The sequence below is a fragment of the Polypterus senegalus genome, chromosome 12, assembly GCF_016835505.1.
Source record: "Polypterus senegalus isolate Bchr_013 chromosome 12, ASM1683550v1, whole genome shotgun sequence".
NCBI lineage: Eukaryota > Metazoa > Chordata > Cladistia > Polypteriformes > Polypteridae > Polypterus > Polypterus senegalus.
This window is the reverse complement of record NC_053165.1, coordinates 86,021,345-86,040,219: the sequence shown is the minus strand read 5'-3', so window position 1 is coordinate 86,040,219 and position 18,875 is coordinate 86,021,345. Positions and strand designations below refer to the sequence as shown.

Genomic DNA, 18,875 nt, shown 5'->3' with positions numbered 1-18,875 from the left:
TGCACACCCGGGCCACATGCTTTAACAGCAACAACTCACCTGACCTGCATGTCTTTGGACTGTGCAAGGAAACCCACATGAATACAAGAAGAACCGAGGAAGCAAACCCCACTCTCCTTTAGGTAAAGCAGCAGTGCTACAATGCCATATTATATTATATTATATTATATTATATTATATTATATTATATTATATTATATTATATTATATTATATTATATTATATTATATTAAAGTATATTATCCATCCATCCATTACCCAACCCGCTATATCCTATCACAGGGTCACAGGGTCTGCTGGAGCCAATCCCAGCCAACACAGGGTGCAAGGCAGGAAACAAACCCTGGGCAGGACGCCATCCCACCGCAGATATTATATTATATTATATTATATTATATTATATTATATTATATTATATTATATTATATTATACTAGCAGATTTCCCAGTGGCTTCGCTCACTGAGTGGAAGGGAAAAGTTTGTGGCTCTCATGAGGCAACGGCATTAATGCCGTCTGAACAACACATCCTGCGTGATTCAAATGAAACCCTCTGTGCTTGGCAGCACTCACACATGATGTCCATTTCTCCTATTGTAACTTTTGGATGTAGGCAATAATCTTTTTCAATGTTATAATTGAATCCCTCCATATACAGACCCTGACGTCTGTGTGATGTTGTAGCCTGTGAATACTGCATTCGTCGAATTCGATTCTGTTCAGCACGTTGTTCGGGTGTTTGTGAGGCCATCAATTGTGATTGTCGTATACGTTGATCAGCGAGCCTTCTCTCTTGATCTGCTTCTGTCTCACTTTCTCTGTGTAACCTGACTGGTGTGGTCGTACGTAATTTCCATTGTAAACGCGAGTGCATTATAATATGTTCTGTGGTCATACGTAATTTCCATTTCAAACGCGAAAAGAATTGTATATATATAGATTATATTATATTATGTTATATTATATATGTGTTATTATGTTTAGTTGCTAAAATGAGGTGCACGGATTCTGTCGTCTTGAGTATTGAGTCTGCCAGGAAGGTCAGTATCTATCTATCTATCTATCTATCTATCTATCTATCTATCTATCTATCTATCTATCTATCTATCTATCTATCTATCTATCTATCTTAAATAATGCCTTTGTTGTTAATCTATCTAAATTTTTAATCTTGCCTACTAAACCATCTGTCTGTCTATCTGTCTGTCTGTCTGTCTGTCTGTCTATGGAAGTGAAGGTCTGTGATTCTGTTTGCATATTTGCCAAACCATGGCAATATATAGCAAATAAGGATAGAAGGGTAGGTGGATGTTGGGGTGGGGGGTTGTGATTAATGAGGTGGGGTCCGGATGGTGTTGGTCATAAACTCTTATTTACTATGTGCATATTCTTCTCTTCAAGCCTACATATGCTGGGTTCATGACCAAATATCTATCTATCTATCCATGTAATGCTTTAATTAATTTAAAATTTTAATCTTGCCTATTATACCATCTATCTATCTATCTATCTATCTATCTATCTATCTATCTATCTATCTATCTATCTATCTATCTATCTATCTATCTATCTATCTATCTATCTATCTATCTATCTATCTATCTATCTATTACATAATGCCTTTCATATCTATCTATCTATCTATCTATCTACAGGACACATAAATGATCACATTTTGTTTAATTTTGTGTGCTGCTGTATAAATCCAGTGAGGATTATTGGGATGCTCTTGAACTGTCACTCCAAATCAAACAAATGCCAAGAAGAACAAAGCCCTGCAAAACAGCATTTTATTAACAACTAATAACTCAAGGAAGGAGAGTGGCACATGGAATCAGAAATGATCAGATCTAAACCCTGACGGCCCTTTTTTTTGGTTCTGTATAACTGAATGTCATGTTGTTGGTTGCTGTTATTTAATAAGTTTTGTTTTTTTCTCTTTTCTATCACAGGAAGCCATTCTAGAAGAGCAAGAAAAAAAGAAAGACAAAAGTCTGTAGGTATTTTCCTTAAGCTGTATCATGTTTTTTGTTATCATGCTTTATTTTACTATTTTACTGTTATCATTTTCTATGACATGGAAAAAAATGGATCAAAAGGGCTGAGAAACACGTGTCCAGAGTGTTCTTACCATTTGCACATTCACAGTTTGTGGTCTATTAACAAAAAGAGGAGGAGAAACTGTTGGAAATTTGGCTACAAAAACTTGAATAGTTCATGTGTTATATTAAAAATGAAATATTAAAAAATAAGCATAAAAAAATCCAAACTTCTCTCATTCAAATTCCGGATATTTCCTTCCTTTTCCAGAGCAGTGATGATAAGCTTGCGGATTCTTGCAAACATTCTGGTGCTCCTCTCTCTAGCTGGAAGTATTTATATCATCTACTTTGTCGTTGAGCGATCCCAGGACCTTGAGAAAGTAAAGCTGGAATTATCTTTGTGGGAAAAAAATGAGGTGAGGAACTTTAATCTATCCCTTTATCCCATACTGAAAATCAAATGCAGGCTGCACAGTGGGCAGTAAGGGGGCCATCATTTGCATTCCAGGACCGTTGCAGTGACCGCGTCATTTTCAAATTGCCTTTACTTTTAGATTTACCCTCATGTTTCAGATTTGACATTACATGTTCACTTTTTTTTTATCCCAAGTCTGGCTTCATATGTTCAATTCCAAATTTTATATATTCAGAACTCACTAGCTCTGTTCATATTGAATTTCACTTTATACCTTAGGAATTTGATTTTCTGTGTTCAGAATTTGGATATTTAAGATTTGGCTTTATTTATTCAGACTTTGACTCCATATACCTGTATATCAATTTGGCCCTCAGTTATATAGATATGTGCATTGTGACCACCAGGGAGTACTGCAGCTCCCCAAAACTCCTGACACAGAAATTTGGACACAAATTCTACTTAAACTAAATTGTGTTTTTTGTGTGAAACTCTTACAGGTAAGTGTTTGTCACACCACTCTCTGCAACACTGTTGTCTCCCCTCTGCTCCTCTAGCAAGCTTTGTGTTCTTCCTTCCGACTCTGCCTGGATGAAGGAGGCTACTCCTTTTATATAATAATAAATAATAATAATAATAATAATAATACATTTTCTGCTGTAGGCTGGCGCCCTGCCCTGGGTTTGTTTCCTGCCTTGCGCCCTGTGTTGGCTGGGATTGGCTCCAGCAGACCCCCGTGACCCTGTAGTTAGGATATAACGGGTTGGATAATGGATGGATGGATAATACATTTTATTTATATAGCGCCTTTCCCATGCTCAAGGCACTTCGCAGAATTTAAAAAAGAATGGCAAGGTGTACAGTAATATGTGGCAATAAGCTGGAGCTGTGATATAAGATTAGAAGGGGCACCTGCCAGTAGGGAATTACAATAATCGATGCGGGATGTGATAAAAGCAGGGACAGGTTTCTCTTCATTAGAGAAGCAGAGGAAGGTGCGAACATGGGATACGTGATGGAGGTGAAAGTAAGAAAGTTCCTTAATGTGATTTATGTGGGCGGAATAAGAGAGGGATGAATCAAAAATGACACAGAGATTCTTTACAGTAGAGGCAGGTCTGATGAGAGAGATAGATAGATAGATAGATAGATAGATAGATAGATAGATAGATATGAAAGGCACTATAATAGATAGATAGATAGATAGATAGATAGATAGATAGATAGATAGATAGATAGATAGATAGATAGATGAATAGATATATAGATATAGATAGATAGATAGATAGATAGATAGATAGATAGATACATAGATAGATAGATACTTTATTAATCCCAAGGTGAAATTCACATACTCCAGCAGCAGCATACTGATGATAAAAAAAAAATAAAAATAAACAATATTAAATTAAAGAGTGATAACAATGCAGGTATAACAGACAGTAACTTTCTATAATGCTAACGTTTACCCCCCCGGGTGGAACTAAAGAGTTGCATAGTGTGGGGTCTCCTCAGTCTGTCAGTGCAGCAGGACGGTGACAGCAGTCTGTCTCTGAAGCTGCTCCTCTCTCTGGAGATGATCCTGTTCAGTGGATGCGGTGGATTCTCCATGATTGACAGGAGTCTGCTCAGCGCCCGTCGCTCTGTCACGGATGTCAGACTGTCCAGCTCCGTGCCTACTATAGAGCCTGCCTTCCTCACCAGTTTGTCCAGGCGTGAGGCGTCCTTCTTTATGCTGCCTCCCCAGCACACCACCACATAGAAGAGGGTGCTCGCCGCAACTGTCTGATAGAACATCTGCAGCATCTTATTGCAGATGTTGAAGGACGCCAGTCTTCTAATGAAGTATAGTCGGCTCTGTCCTTTCTTACACAGAGTATCAGTATTGGCAGTCCAGTCCAGTCCAGTTTATCATCCAGCTGCACTCCCAGGTATTTATAGGCCTGCACCCTCTGCACAGTCACCTCTGATGATCACGGGGTCCATTGATGGGCCTGGTCCTCCTAAAATCCACCACCAGCTCCGTGGTTTTGCTGGTGTTCAGTTGTAGGTGGTTTGAGTCGCACCATTTAACAAAGTCCTTGATTAGGTTCCTATACTCCTCCTCCTGCCCACTCCTGATGCAGCCCACCATAGCAGTGTCGTCAGTGAACTTTTACATGTGGCAGGACTCCGAGTTGTATTGGAAGTCCGATGTATGTTGACTGAACAGGACCAGAGAAAGTCCAGTCCCCTGTGCTGCTGACCACAATGTCAGACCTGCAGTTCCCGAGACGCACATACTGAGTTCTATCTGTAAGATAGTCCATGATCCATGCCAGGATGGACTGTGAAGGAGCTCATTTTATTAATTTGCACTTTAGTCTCAATTTGCCGGAGTTCAGTTTTGTTGCAATTTAATTTTAAAGAGTTCTGCTGCTCCATCCAGGTATTAAATCTTACTGAGGCAGGTTGTGAGCTGAGAAAGCTCTGATGAAGTTCCACTTTTAACATTGAAGCAGAGTTAAGTATCATCTGCATAAAGATGATAGCCCAGTCCATAGCTACGAATAATATGGCCAAGGGGAAGCATATAAATACAGAAGAGAAGATGGCCGAGGACAGAGTCCTGAGGGACTCCTTGCACTGAGCTAGATCTGCTGTTGCCAAGACTAACAAACTCCTGCCTATCAGTCAGATAAGACTTGAACCACTGGAGGGCAGTGCCAGAGATACCCAGCATGTTCTCCATTCTGGACAGTAGAATGTCATGTCTGACCTGAGTGTCAAATGCTGCACTGACGGCTAACAGAATTAATATGTGGGTTTGTCCCCCATAAGCAAATCATTGGTTACCCGTAGCAGAGCAGCTTCACAGCTGTGCTGGGCCCTGAAACCAGACTGAAATTATTAGAGGTTAAGTAATTGGTGAGTTGGGAAGCTACAACATGCTCAAGAACTTTTGACAGAAGAGGTAAGTGGGGAAAAACCCGGGAGCACTTCTGGTGTCGCAAAACTGTGCCTCTGTAGTACTTCTGGACACGTCTTGAGCCCGGTGAAGTAGGGCTTGTAAATCACCTTAGTGCCCCCTGGTGGCACCCACAAGAACTGCAGTCCCTGATATCGCCTGTGGGACTCCATAGTGGTACCGGAGTCCAGGAGGGCTGCCACCTAAGGTACTGGAGACCATGTTCTGAATAAATTGTCTTTAATGTTCCTCTTTGCTATCGGCATCCCCGCCACTGCTCCAGCCTTGATGCCAGTCTCAGCATGCCATCACAGCACATATTTTTACAAGAAAGCAGAATAAACTATGAGGCAAGAGGTTGGTTATAATGGCCTGTGCCTGCTGATCTCGTGCTCATCATTGAGGTGTCCACCATGAAGTCTGAGGGGTGTCTTCTAATGTCGACTCTTTCCCTGCTCTGTTAGGTCAGCGTGGTGGTGTCACTGATCACAATGATCGCACCGTCTGCCTTCGAGCTCATTGCACAGCTGGAGATGTACCATCCAAGAACGACTCTGCGTTTCCAGCTGGCAAGGTAAGGTGCACCATCCTTAAGAATTTACCAGTCAACCTGACTTGTGTGTCTTGTGGATGTGGGAGAAAACCAGAATCCCTGGTAATAAGGCATGAAGGTGGGAAACTGGAAAGGCTTTAGGAGAATGGTTCTGTTCTGCTGTTATGCCATGAGACCCTTATCAGTACCATCTTTAACTTGGCAGTTCAACTTCCTCAAAGCAGATGCAATCTCAACCTTCACCACAGCTAACCAAATGAGCTTCTTTGTTTGTCAATCCTCTTATGTTCTTAAGTCATCTCAGATGGGGGCAAATACTTTTTCACAACACTTTCGCTTTCCTACCTTAATTCCTATGGAAATTTTTCATCTCTGAAGCTGATCTTCAGATGAATTTCCCATGATGCATTTTGTTTCAATTTTTTACAGGCCCTTTAATTGGCCTCTACAATACAAATAATGGCGATTATCATTTAAGGGGTTTCAGAGGTCAAGGATTTTAATGCTCATATTGTTTTTGATGATATTTTTGAATTATGTCTGATGATACTGTTGAATTTTCACAGGGTCCTCGTCCTTTACTTGGGAAATCTTTACAGCTTGATCATCGCCCTGCTGGATAAAGTGAACACAATGAGTTTAGCCGTAAGTACCACCGGTTTGCTCTTCAGTTTTCAGTGATCACCAAGTCCTTTACTTGAGGGAATCGGAGCCAAGATTGACTTCACCAAGTGCACGTGTTTAAATGAAGGGCACCCCTTGGATTATCATTGGATGTTTAGTGCCTAATTTTGGACTTGGTGGGTCTCTTCTTTCATTTTAATTTAAACCTTTGAAGAATTCATGATTTCTCCATCTTCCTATAAGGGCATCACTGCCCTGAGCCACCTTGTTGTATCACATCTAGGGGTTTCTTCCTTTGGCTTGCATTTATTTTCCATCTCGGTATTGTTTTTGCGAAGATTCAATTATTATTTCTCATGTTTTTTATATTGTTCCTGTTATGCGTGTTTATTATTTGTTAATTATGTAGTCTTGTCCTTTTCTTGTGGTTTGAGGGTGGAACCCAAGGAGGCGGGGCCACCATAACATCTCTGCTGCTGGCTGTTGATGCCAGTCAGAAAGAGACCCCAAGCAGTGGGTCATTGAGTTTGTAGGAGTTGTTTCGTTTTTGTATTTTATTTTCAAAAATCAGAACATCACAATAGCATAAGCACTAATCAAACATATAATAAAAACAGACCAGATGCAACCGTTTACTTTGACTTAAAGGATAAGTTTGGTATTTCTCAAGTCAAAGTTATTTCTTCATAAACATGCTATATATGCATTTGGCGCACAGAATTGTGTTCTAAAGTGAATTTGAAGTGATATTTAAAAAAATATCTTTCCCACCTTGACACTTTACAATGGAGGCTAACGGGGGCACGGGGCACCCACTGGAAACTCATCATTGTCATTTGTGCAAAGTGTAATTAAAGTCTTACTTGTTTGTCACCTCAGAATAGTAAACGATGGGACACTCGTGTTTTCTGATTGATAAAGAAGGCTGAAACTCCCTTTCAAAAGCATCCTTTCTTTCATTTTCTATATCACCCAATTTATGGAGTATACATTGTGACAGATAGGGGGCGCTATCGCTCCCTTGAACCTTCCGATCAAACGTCAGACACCAAATAAAAGTCCAATAATTGACTTTATTGTCACAGTACAGTGCACAAAGCACCCTCTCCTCCACAATACTCATACAATACAATAATAATGATCACAATAATACTCTCCACCAGCTCCCAGACGCGTTTCCCTCCTACCACCCAGCTCAGCTCAACGCTCTGGTGTCTCTTTCAGTCTTTTATAGTCCTTGCCCCGGAAGTGTTTTGCCCTCTCTGTCCACGTGACTAGGAACACTTCTGGGCCAGATAAAAAACCTTCTTCTTTACCCCGGAAGACATCATTCCCCTTGTCCATGTGTACTTCCGGGGTGTAGGGAAACTAGTCACTGTTCCTCCCTGCAGCGCCTTCTATTGCCCCCCATGGTATCCAGCAAGGCTGTAAAGGAAAACGTCCATAATTCCCTGCTGGCATTCGGGGCACCTCCATGCTGCAGGGAGGGCTCCACCTGGTGGCGTGGGGGTATTGGCCGGGATGAACGACCGGCCACCCTTCACAACATGTTATATATAAGAAAGTCACAGTAATAAGATCTGTATTTTTCAAGCCAAAGTTATTTCTTCTCAAACGTGGCATATATTGTAACAGACAGGGGGTGTCACCGAGCCCCCCCAAACCCTGGACACAACCAACTTAAATACAGTAATGGGTTCAAAACAAAGGTTTCTTTAAGGTTGCAGAAGGACAATTATAAGCAAATGTTTCTTCCTTCGCTTCTCTTTCCATCCACCTCCCTCCAGAAAGTGTTGCCTTCCTTCCTCACGACTCTGACTCCTTTTCCTTTTATGCTGGACCCGGAAGTACTTCCGGTGCCAGGGCATAGCCTGATGGAAGCACTTCCAGGTCAAATAGAATCCCCTCAGTACCCCCTGGCAGCAGCCATGGGACCAAGCAGGGCCAATTCATGGCACTACAACTCCCATCATCCACCTGGTTACCAAGGTACTGGGATGCTGCTATCTAGCAGACTGGGGACAAACATATTCCAGAAAAGGAGCCTTCACCCATTGCTCCTCTGTCTTTTTCACTGTTGTCCTTCTATTTTGGCTTCCCTTCTCAGCAAGAGTCCCTCTTTTCTCCAGGGCAGGATGCCTGGCACTTACAATATGTGAAATAGACGTGAATATGTGAAATTGTGTTCCAAAATCTATCATTTCCTATAATCTAAAACATCCCCCAACACTGGTATTTTAAATTGGAATCACATTAGAATTAATGGCACACGGGAATTGGCGGAAAGCAAAAGCCTTCAAACTTACCGAATACGTCCATTTCCCAAGCCAAGACAGTTGTCGAGTATTGATCCGTGTCTTGCGATTACAAACACATTAATAAAATAACTCATACAGCTGTTTTTGAACAAAAAGCACACCAATATTATGAGATTAATCCGTTTTTAAAGAAAACTGTCAGTCGCGATACCTCAAGTGGTTTCCTCTCGAAAGACCAAATCACAGTAAACTCTTTGTGCCACATGGATGGTTTTGTTGTGATTTACTTCTGTAGTTACGTGTGTGTGTGTGTGTGAACTCACGCCAGCGAATACAAAACGTATCCATATCTTGAGAAAAACAGTGCCAAGAATACGCAATAAAATGATTATTTCCAGATCCCTTTCATTGTCATGAACATGCGTAGGAAACTTGGATGGAGTGTGTTTTCTTTTATCGAAAATTCGAAGAGAACGTATTCTATAACTTTTTGGGTTTCATTATCCGATGCTACTTCATGCCCCATTGGCTCCATTGTAAAGCACCTGTATGAGCAAGATATGTTGGAAATGGAAAATGGGACACAATTTCACGTGGCGAATGCATACAGTAGATACCATGCTTGTGAAGAAATACTGTACCTTCAACTTGAAAAATAACTAATTTATCCTTTAATATTAATTAGTAATGATCTTTAACTTCCTATTGTTTTGATTTGTAGAATGGGACACTGAGTGCAGCCACTGTGATCGATTCCACCACTTTTCAGGCCACCATCGCTTTCCCAGTGGAGCAGAACCTGTCCACCATTGTTCCTGATATCCTGGATAAGAAGAATCAGACGCTCAGCCCTGGATTAGGACTGGAAGAAAACCAAACGAAATTAATGTCTGTTTTAACTGTCAACAAGACGGGTTTAAATGTGCAAAGACGAGAGCAGGACCAGTGCTGGGAGACGTACGTCGGGCAGGTGAAAACAAGCTGTTCAGTCCTATTGCTAGAAATTACTTAGATAGATAGATAGATAGATAGATAGATAGATAGATAGATAGATAGATAGATAGATAGATAGATAGATAGATAGATAGATAGATATGAAAGAGAAAAGATAGATAGATAGATAGATAGATAGATAGATAGATAGATAGATAGATAGATAGATAGATAGATAGATAGATATGAAAGAGAAAAGATAGATAGATAGATAGATAGATAGATAGATAGATAGATAGATAGATAGATAGATAGATAGATGTGAGAGACACTATATGATAGATAGATAGATAGATAGATAGATAGATAGATATATAGATAGATAGATAGATAGATAGATAGATATGAATGGCATTATATAATAGATAGATAGATAGATAGATAGATAGATAGATATGAAAGAGAAAAGATAGATAGATAGATAGATAGATAGATAGATAGATATGAATGGCATTATATAATAGATAGATAGATAGATAGATAGATAGATAGATAGATAGATAGATAGATAGATAGATAGATAGATAGATAGATACTTTATTAATCCCAAGGGGAAATTCACATAATCCAGCAGCAGTATACTGATACAAAGAAACAATATAAAATTATTATGACCCGTCCTACAAATTAAAATGGGGGCATCACGAGAGATGGGTGGAGGTGACAATCAAGACGGGAGGGTAGTGGAGAGAATTAAAACACGGGCGTCCTTCAAGAGAGGCTGAGGGGGCAATGCAGGTTAAAATGGATGTTTGTCTAAAGACGTGTAGAGCTGTTAAAGATAGTGGGAGATAACCTTATGAAAGATGGAGGTGAGAATTACAATGGCTTCATTATAAAGAGTCCAGATAAAGCAGGGTGGTTGCGTTAAGGCAGGTGGTCGTATAAATTAAAAAGGCTGGGAATTAAATAAAGCAGGGAGGTAATCGATCAGTTTGTGGAAGGCTTTGTGGTTTGTGTTTGAATTGTACAGATGGACTGATCCAATGGCGCAACATTTTATTTGACAGAATGAATGAGTTAACATTTTTGCTTTGCGCCTTCCCCCACCATAACCTATCGTCTATGGGGTAGGAGCGAAAGCTTTAGATTCGTCAAAAATTTTGACCTCCGGATTTTGACAAATTGCAGCGTTTTAGGGTCCCCTGATAATGAAAGCATCGATATCTCAATGATGGGTGTGTGTCTGTCTACATGTGTCTGTGTATGTACAGTATGTGCGTCACTGAAGGCGGTCTAGAGCTAAAACGGCTGGACGGAAAAACACCAAACTCGAAACTGAAGCTTCTTATGAGAGGGCGATGTGCTGATTAGTTTTTGAGCCAAATCGTGCGAGAGAAAGAGGCGCTCAGGAGGAACCCTCAAATATCGTAATTTCTCTCGTCGATTCCTATCGTAATGACTTATTTTATGATCAGAAAGATCTGCAACAATTATTTAAATGTTAGAGAACTGTTCAGGTAACTTGGTTCCTAGGGCGCAAATCCTACTGATGCTCACATTCCCAATTTTTAATGAGTCAATACGGGTCTGTTTGGAGGGGTCATGCAGTCAAATGATTTTCTGTTAAAACTAAATTCAGAGTCAAAAAACAAAATAAGATGCAAAACCAAATTTTCCATATTAGTTTACGATATTCATTCATGATGCCCTAAGGTTGGCGGGACATCTTAAACTCGGGACATCGGTAGACGTAAGCCGAGAATGGACAGGGCAACGAGCCACATAGCATAGCAAGGGTGGTTTGAAAGAGCTCTCTGATTTTTATTCACGCAAAGTATTTAAAAAAAAAATGCAGATCTTCCAATAAATAAATAAATAATAAAAAGCAGTGGTCAAGTAGAGGTTAAAATACTAACAAATAATCGAATGTTAAAACACAGTCAGTGGTCTCAAACTCCGGTCCTGGAGGGCCCCAGTGGTTGCAGGTTTTCATTTTAGCCTTTTTCTTAATTAGTGACCAGTTTCCGCTGCTCATTAACTCCTTTTCCTTTCATTTTGATCGACTTGTTTTTTTAAAATCCGTTCCTCTGAAGTGCTTCATTCCTTTCCTTAAGTGCCACCCAAATAGAAATGAAATGTGAAGTGTGGGAGCCAACAGAAGACCAACGAAGTCAGGGCCTCAAACTCCAACCAATTTCACTCCAACCAGTTCCTTAATTAGGCATCAGTTCTTTCTGTTAATTAAACCTGTTCTTTAACTCCATGGCTTGTTGCTGCTCTCCTTGTGTAATAGCAGACACGTCCAAAATTGTGGATTTTCTCTTGTTAAAATGTTTTGGGGACCTGAGCAGGTCGACATTCCTGAGACCTTCATCTTTCTTTATTTTCAGATATGATATGATGGACACAGTTTGCTGCTCATGTTTTGGCTTCTTTTTGTATCTCATGATTGTTTGGCAACTAATTAGGGAATAAGAAACAATGAAGGGGTCTGAGTACGTCAATTTCATTAATTCAAAAGAAGTTCAATAGCAGCTAAAACAGTTCACTAATTATGGAAAAGGTTAGAATGAAAACCTGCAGTCACTGGGAGTTTGAGACCACGGATCTATTACATAAAAAACCATCATGAGCTTAGGTGGATTCCTCCAAATCCGACATCTCCAGCGTTCAGCACCGGCAAGCTCTGTGCCCACCCAGTCCTTGCCACTATCCCTTGACATTCAGCGGGTGACCCCTTGAGCCCTGCTCCCTTCTCTTCTTGCCATTCAGCGGGAGTCGGCTGCGGAAGCTGGTCACTTCTACTCCTTGAGCGCTCAGCTTGAGTGACCCTTTCCTTCAGCGTTGTCCGCTCGCTCCACCTGGAGCCACATCCTCTACCCATTGTATCTACTCTTCTTTCTTTCTTTCTTTCTTTCTTTCTTTCTTTCTTTCTTTCTTTCTTTCTTTCTCTTTCTTTCTTTCTTTCTTTTAACCTCCAACACTTTTCTTTTTCGTCCTTCTGTCTCTCCATCTCTCGTCTTTCTATTCAGGCCCCCCTCTATAACTCAATGTGAAACTGGTGCCCCGATTATGAACCCCAGAGCTCTAAATCTAAAATCGGCTGAACCCTATGTGTCTGCACGTGAATACGGGCTCCGCCAATTCCCTTATTATCACCTTGGGGCTGCTTGTCCCAGCTTCCACGTGCATCTACACCTACCTGGAGCTGGAGGGCATTGTTTTTATTAAAAAATTATTTATTATTAAAAATTATTATTATTAAAAAATCAAAAAACACCCTCTGCACAGCCATGGACCCTAAATGTGTTTTACCACATCATTCATCATTGTATCCTCCTAAATTCAAAATGCAGGGCACACTTCAGTTCTCTGCATGTATTTCCCGATTGGTGTAGCAGAAAAACAAAATGTAAATTGGGTTCTTCTCCGCACCTCGACATTATAAATCATTTGTGTTTGCACTTGCACCGCTCTGATGAGAATAATTGCAAAGGGAGTGTGGGTTCATATGCCGACAGCATTGACGTGAAAATGTATTATTATTTCCCTGTCATTTTTCACATGATGTCATAACAGGGCTTATCGATTGAACGCTTTATTGATATTTAGTTAATGAAGCAGCGACATTTCAGTCTCCAGTGAATCAAAGCTCTGACAGCCAGACCCCATTTAATGCCACATCTGACGCTGACATTTCAAGGCCTTCTTATAATAAAAAGGGAGAGTCATAGATGCATTTTTCATTTTTTAATTGAAAGAAATGCAATATTTTTGGCCTTCTGATGCTCTCTGTTAGCGGTTTATATCAGCAGACTCAATTCCATGTACTTATTTATTGCACTTAGTTGCATTTTCTCATTTCTGAAATTAACAACAGTCAATGCCTAGTGGGACTCATTTCTGGTTCTGTACGACACAACATTCTTGATAATATTCATTCTGTTTTTTGAAAAATACAAAAGTTTTTTCACAGTAGGCAGCCCATCTTGTTTTTGCGAAACATTGCCGGTTTATGACATAAATAAATTATGATAATAATATCCATCTGTCCGTCTTACTAACTCGCTTATCCAGGGCAGCTGGAGCCCATGCCAGCAATCACAGGGCAAAAAAGAGGAACAATCAGACCATCGCAGGGCAATCAGACACCCACACACACATGAGGGCAAATTTAAGAGCGCCAGTCAACCTAAAATGCAGGCCTTTGGAGTGTTGGAGGGACCGACACAGAGACGGGGAGAGACATTAAATACACAACCATTAGCCCCAACGTTAAAAGCACAGACAGGTGACATGAATCATCCAAGTGACACCGAAATCAAGGGGTGGAGATGTCTTAGGCAGCAAGTGAACGGTCAGTTCTTGAAGGTGATGTATTGGAAACTGGAAAAATTGGCAAGCGTAAGGATCTGAGCGACTTTAACAAGGGACAAATTGTGATGGTTAGGCGACTGGGTCAGAGCATCTCCAAAATGGCAGGTCTTGTGGTAGTTAGTACCTACCAAAAGTGGTCCAAGGAAGGATAAGCAGTGAACTGCAGAGAGGGGGTCATGGGCGCCCAGTGCTCTTTGATGCTCATTGGGAATGAAGGCTAGTCTGTCTGGTCTGATGACACAGATGTGTTACTGGAGCACAAAAGCTTCATGCTGGCCATGACAGAGAGGTGTCAGAACACACAGTGCATCACAGCTTGCTATGGAGCTGCAGAATGGTCAGAGTGCCCATGATGAATCCTGTCCACCACCGAAAGTGCCTACAATGGATACAGAACTGGACCAAGAAGCAATGGAAGAAGGTGACCTGCTCTGATGAATCTCACTTTTCTATTAGTTCTTGTCCTTGTTTACCTGGGGTAAAGATTGCATCATGCAGCACTATGGGAAGAACGTGAGCCATTGGAGGAGGTGTGATGCTCTGCTAGGAAACTTTGGATCCTGGCCTTCATGTGGTTGTTACTATAACACGTACCCTTCTACCTAAATATTGTTGCAGAACATGTAGACCCTTCATGGCAACAGTATTCCCTGATGGGCAATGGCCTGCCACACTACAGAAATTGTTCAGGAATGGTTTGAGGAACAGGATCAGGAGGTCTAGGATTCTACAGTATATTCTCCAGATCTCAGTCTGACCGAGCATCTGTGGGATGCTCATGTTCAGCTCATGGAGGCTCCACCGTGCAACTTAGAGGACTTACTGATAATGTCTTGGTGACAGAGGACACCTTTCAGAGATCTTGTGGAGTCCATGTCTCGAAGTTTCAGAGCTGTCTTGGTGGCACGAGGGGGGCCTACACAATATTAGGCAGACGATTTTAATGTTGGGGCTAATCGGACATATATGGATGACTTGTTAGATTTTGTTGAGAAGTTTACTTACCTCGGCAGTGACATTCATGTCTCTGATGAATATTCCTATGAAGTCAGTAGACGGACTGGGAGAGCATGGGGGAGTCATGCGGTCGCTGGAAAGAGGTGTGTGTTGCTCCTGATATCTCTGTAAAAGGATGAAGGTCCAAGTCATTAGAGTCCTGGCACTTTCTTCTTGCGAGACATGGATGCTATCCAGTGACCTGAGATATAGACTGGACTCCTTCAGTGCTGTGTCTCTTCGGAGAATCCTTGGGTAACGTTGGTTTGACTTTGTGTTGCTCATGGAGTCCCGAATGAGTCACATTACCTGCATCATGAGGGAGTGTCAGTTACGGCACTACAGCCATGTGGCGTGATTACTTGAGGGTGATCCGGCTCACAGGATCCTCATTGTTGTGGGCCTGAGCTGCTGGACCAGGCCAGGGATGCCCATGTAACACGTTGCGGCACATAGATGGTTATTATTAGATAGATGGGACTGGACCGCGTGTCTGCCTGGGGGGGTTGCCAACAAGGATCCTGAGCTGTTTCGTTGTGTGGTGGGTGAGGCAACGTGCCGTACCAGGGCATGCTCCCCAACCTGACCTGATCTGACTTGCACAATGGTAATTTCCAGATGCGTTATGTCTTAGTTTACACCTGAGACATACCTCATTTTGTAACGTAAAACTCTTTTTAGAAAATGCTTTCTTGTATGTGTGTTCATCAATCTATATTCTTCTTTTCATGGCAGGAAATGCTGAAGCTTTCCATCATAGACATGATTTTCACTGTGGCCAGCATCCTGCTCATCGATTTCTTCCGTGGACTTTTCGTTCGTTACCTGAGCGACTGCTGGTGTTGGGATCTTGAAAGCAAATTTGTAAGTATGTGTGGTTATACAAGTTAGCAGAAATTGTTCATACAAAATTCAACATCTAACCCTTGTTTTTTTAATTGGGAAAAAGTCAGCAGGTGTCAATGGAGGTGGTCTCTTTATTCAGCACACTCTTTTTCTGTCTAAATTTGGTGCGTATCAAGCACACAGTATCATATGTTCTGTCATAGTTTACAAAACACTTCTATAGGTTTCAGCTCTGATCTTCTATCCGTAACTAAACCACAGTTCTAACCTCATCCTATCTTCATATCACTTAAAGGAGCTGCACCTTCATGTTTGATTAATTAGTTCAGACACCTTATAGCTTCCGGTTGTTCTTGACAATAATAATAATGCAGATAATTCATCCGTGAGGTAGTTTATTCTGTAATATAGTGTTAGTTCAGTCTATGCTTAATGAACGGTGTTTGCAGAGTTTCTTTCCTCTTCCATTCATTTCTGGATAGGTGACGTTTTGTGCACGCGTGTTTCTCTAAGTCCGTCTTCTCTGGAGTCTTGAGTACCTTATACGTGGGATACGATGTAATTCTCAGAAGAGTAAAATAGGAAAATCTATAAGATATGCAAAATGAAGTAAACACTCCCAAGGAAAATTGAAACAGTTAACCAATTTGTAGTTGAACGTTTCTCTGTTTTAAGATAGACAAGTTCGTAAATTTGCCAATGCTTTTCAATGGCAGACTGAAATTTCTGAACTTTGTACAGTGTGATCTGTTTGAGATATCTCAATGAAAACTGAACCGTCTCAGCAAATTTTCTTGAAGAATAAGCAAGCCACATTTCAACGGAACGGGTCCACAGGGAGCTGAGTTTCACACGGACAGACTGACAGATCGCAATAGACACTGTGCATTATATGTGAACATACCCAAAAATGAATGAAAGAATTGAAAAAATTTTTGTCTGTTAATGTATTCTTGGGTCTTAACATATTTTTAAATATCATAACATCATTCTATGCTCTTAAGGTAATTTTATGCTGTTAACGTAATTCTGTTAGCATAATTTTATATATTAACGTCTTTCTTGGCTATTAAACATTAACGTCATTCTGGGTTGTTAACGTAATTCTTGACAATGGAGGTGGTCTCATTATTTAACACACTTTTTTCTGTCTAGATTTGGTACGTATCAAGCGTACAGTATTATATATTCTGTCACAGTTAAGTTATTATTGAATGTATTATTAAATGTTGATGTCATACTAGGTTGTTAATGTAATTCTCCGCTGTTAACGTAATTCTTGGCTATTAATGTATTCTCAAATGTTGACGTCATTCTAGGCTGTTACCGTAATTCCTGGCTGTTAACGTAATATTAAATATTAACATCATTCTGGGCTGTTAATATAATTTTAAATATTAACATCATTCTGGGCTGTTAATGTAATTCTTGGCTGTTAACGTAATATTAAATAACGTCATTCTGGGTTGTTAACGTAATTCTTCACAATGGAGGTAGTCTAATTATTTAACACACTTTTTTCTGTCTAGATTTGGTGTTTATCAAGCGTACAGTATTATATGTTCTGTCATAGTTAATGTATTATTTAATGTATTATTAAATGTTGATGTCATTCTCTGCTGTTAACGTAATTCTTGGCTATTAATGTATTCTCAAATGTTGACGTCATTCTAGGCTGTTAACGTAATTCTAGGCTGTTAACATAATTCTTGGTTATTAATGTATTCTTAAATGTTGACGTGATTCTTGATTGTTAATGTATTTTTAAGTGTTGACGTCATTCTTGGCTGTTAGCGTAATTCTTGGCTGTTAATGTATTATTAAGTGTTAATGTAGTTCTACTCTGTTGACCTATTCTTAATATTTATGAAACCGAGAAATTAAGTTTTGCATTGTGGATGACCGATTTCATTAACGAGTCCATCTTTTCTTGGGGATCACTAATCTGCTTCACCTTTGTTTGTTTGTTTTTTTTTTCGTTTCTCTGCAGCCTGAATATGGAGAATTCAAAATTGCTGAAAATGTCCTCCACTTAATCTACAACCAGGGAATGATTTGGTATGTAAGTAAAAATGTGATTACCTTTCCTTTTTTGTATTTATTATACAATAACACATTATGCGTACCCCTTAACTATTTCTTGAGACTCTTGGATCTTTATTTCCTACTGGGCTGTATGGAGTTGAAAATTATACAGTACGCTCAATCTGTGTGTGTCTATTCAGGGTTTACATCATTCTGCTCTGTTATCTTCAAATCCTATCACTAGGAACATATATTCTGTTGTTTAACAATATGTATGTATGCTAAATAGTTTCATACTATTTTATTTCTTTTATGGTATTGTATCTTTATAGGTACTTATTAAGTATATCATACTTATACAATATTTCCACAGGAGGAGGTCCTTAGTGTTTTGTCAAGGTGATGTGACTCATGTCCCGTTTCTGTTAATGGAGTATCTTGGAGTTTAAGGACAGGCTGTTACTGATAAGACAATTAATGATCTCTGTAAGCAATAAAGCTGATTAATGTCTGCTAACGAAGGGTCACCAGACATGACCTAATTCTTCTTTGGTATGAACTAAGCAGTTTAAGATTGATGACAAGAGTTGGGGGAAAATTTTCAATCTCAAAAGAGTCCAGACGGTGTTAATGGGGTATTCGGGACTTTCATGTAAAGTTCTGGATCACCATTAATGCTATCAAAGACCTCCTTTTGCTTAAATGAAAATATTGTGGCTTACTGTATTTCCTTCTACAGTGGTCATTAAGTTAATACCAGCTTGCAACTGAAGAATCCTGATTCACTAATATAAAGTGCCTTATTACAGGGTGGTCCAGATCTAATTATGCAGATCCAGATCGTCTGGATGACTTTGA

At 40.1% G+C, this 18,875-nt stretch overlaps 1 protein-coding gene across 1 annotated transcript in view; it reads left to right on the top strand.

The window, feature by feature from the left end:
- LOC120541278 (transmembrane channel-like protein 3) overlaps positions 1–18,875 on the top strand; it is a 57,082-nt gene that overhangs the window by 23,701 nt on the left and 14,506 nt on the right. Inside the window, exons 9-15 of the mRNA XM_039772761.1 lie at positions 1,951–1,994; positions 2,309–2,456; positions 5,867–5,976; positions 6,522–6,600; positions 9,559–9,807; positions 15,882–16,010; positions 17,983–18,050. Coding sequence (XP_039628695.1) covers positions 1,951–1,994; positions 2,309–2,456; positions 5,867–5,976; positions 6,522–6,600; positions 9,559–9,807; positions 15,882–16,010; positions 17,983–18,050 — 827 coding nt within the window. The remainder of the gene's footprint in view (positions 1–1,950; positions 1,995–2,308; positions 2,457–5,866; positions 5,977–6,521; positions 6,601–9,558; positions 9,808–15,881; positions 16,011–17,982; positions 18,051–18,875) is intronic.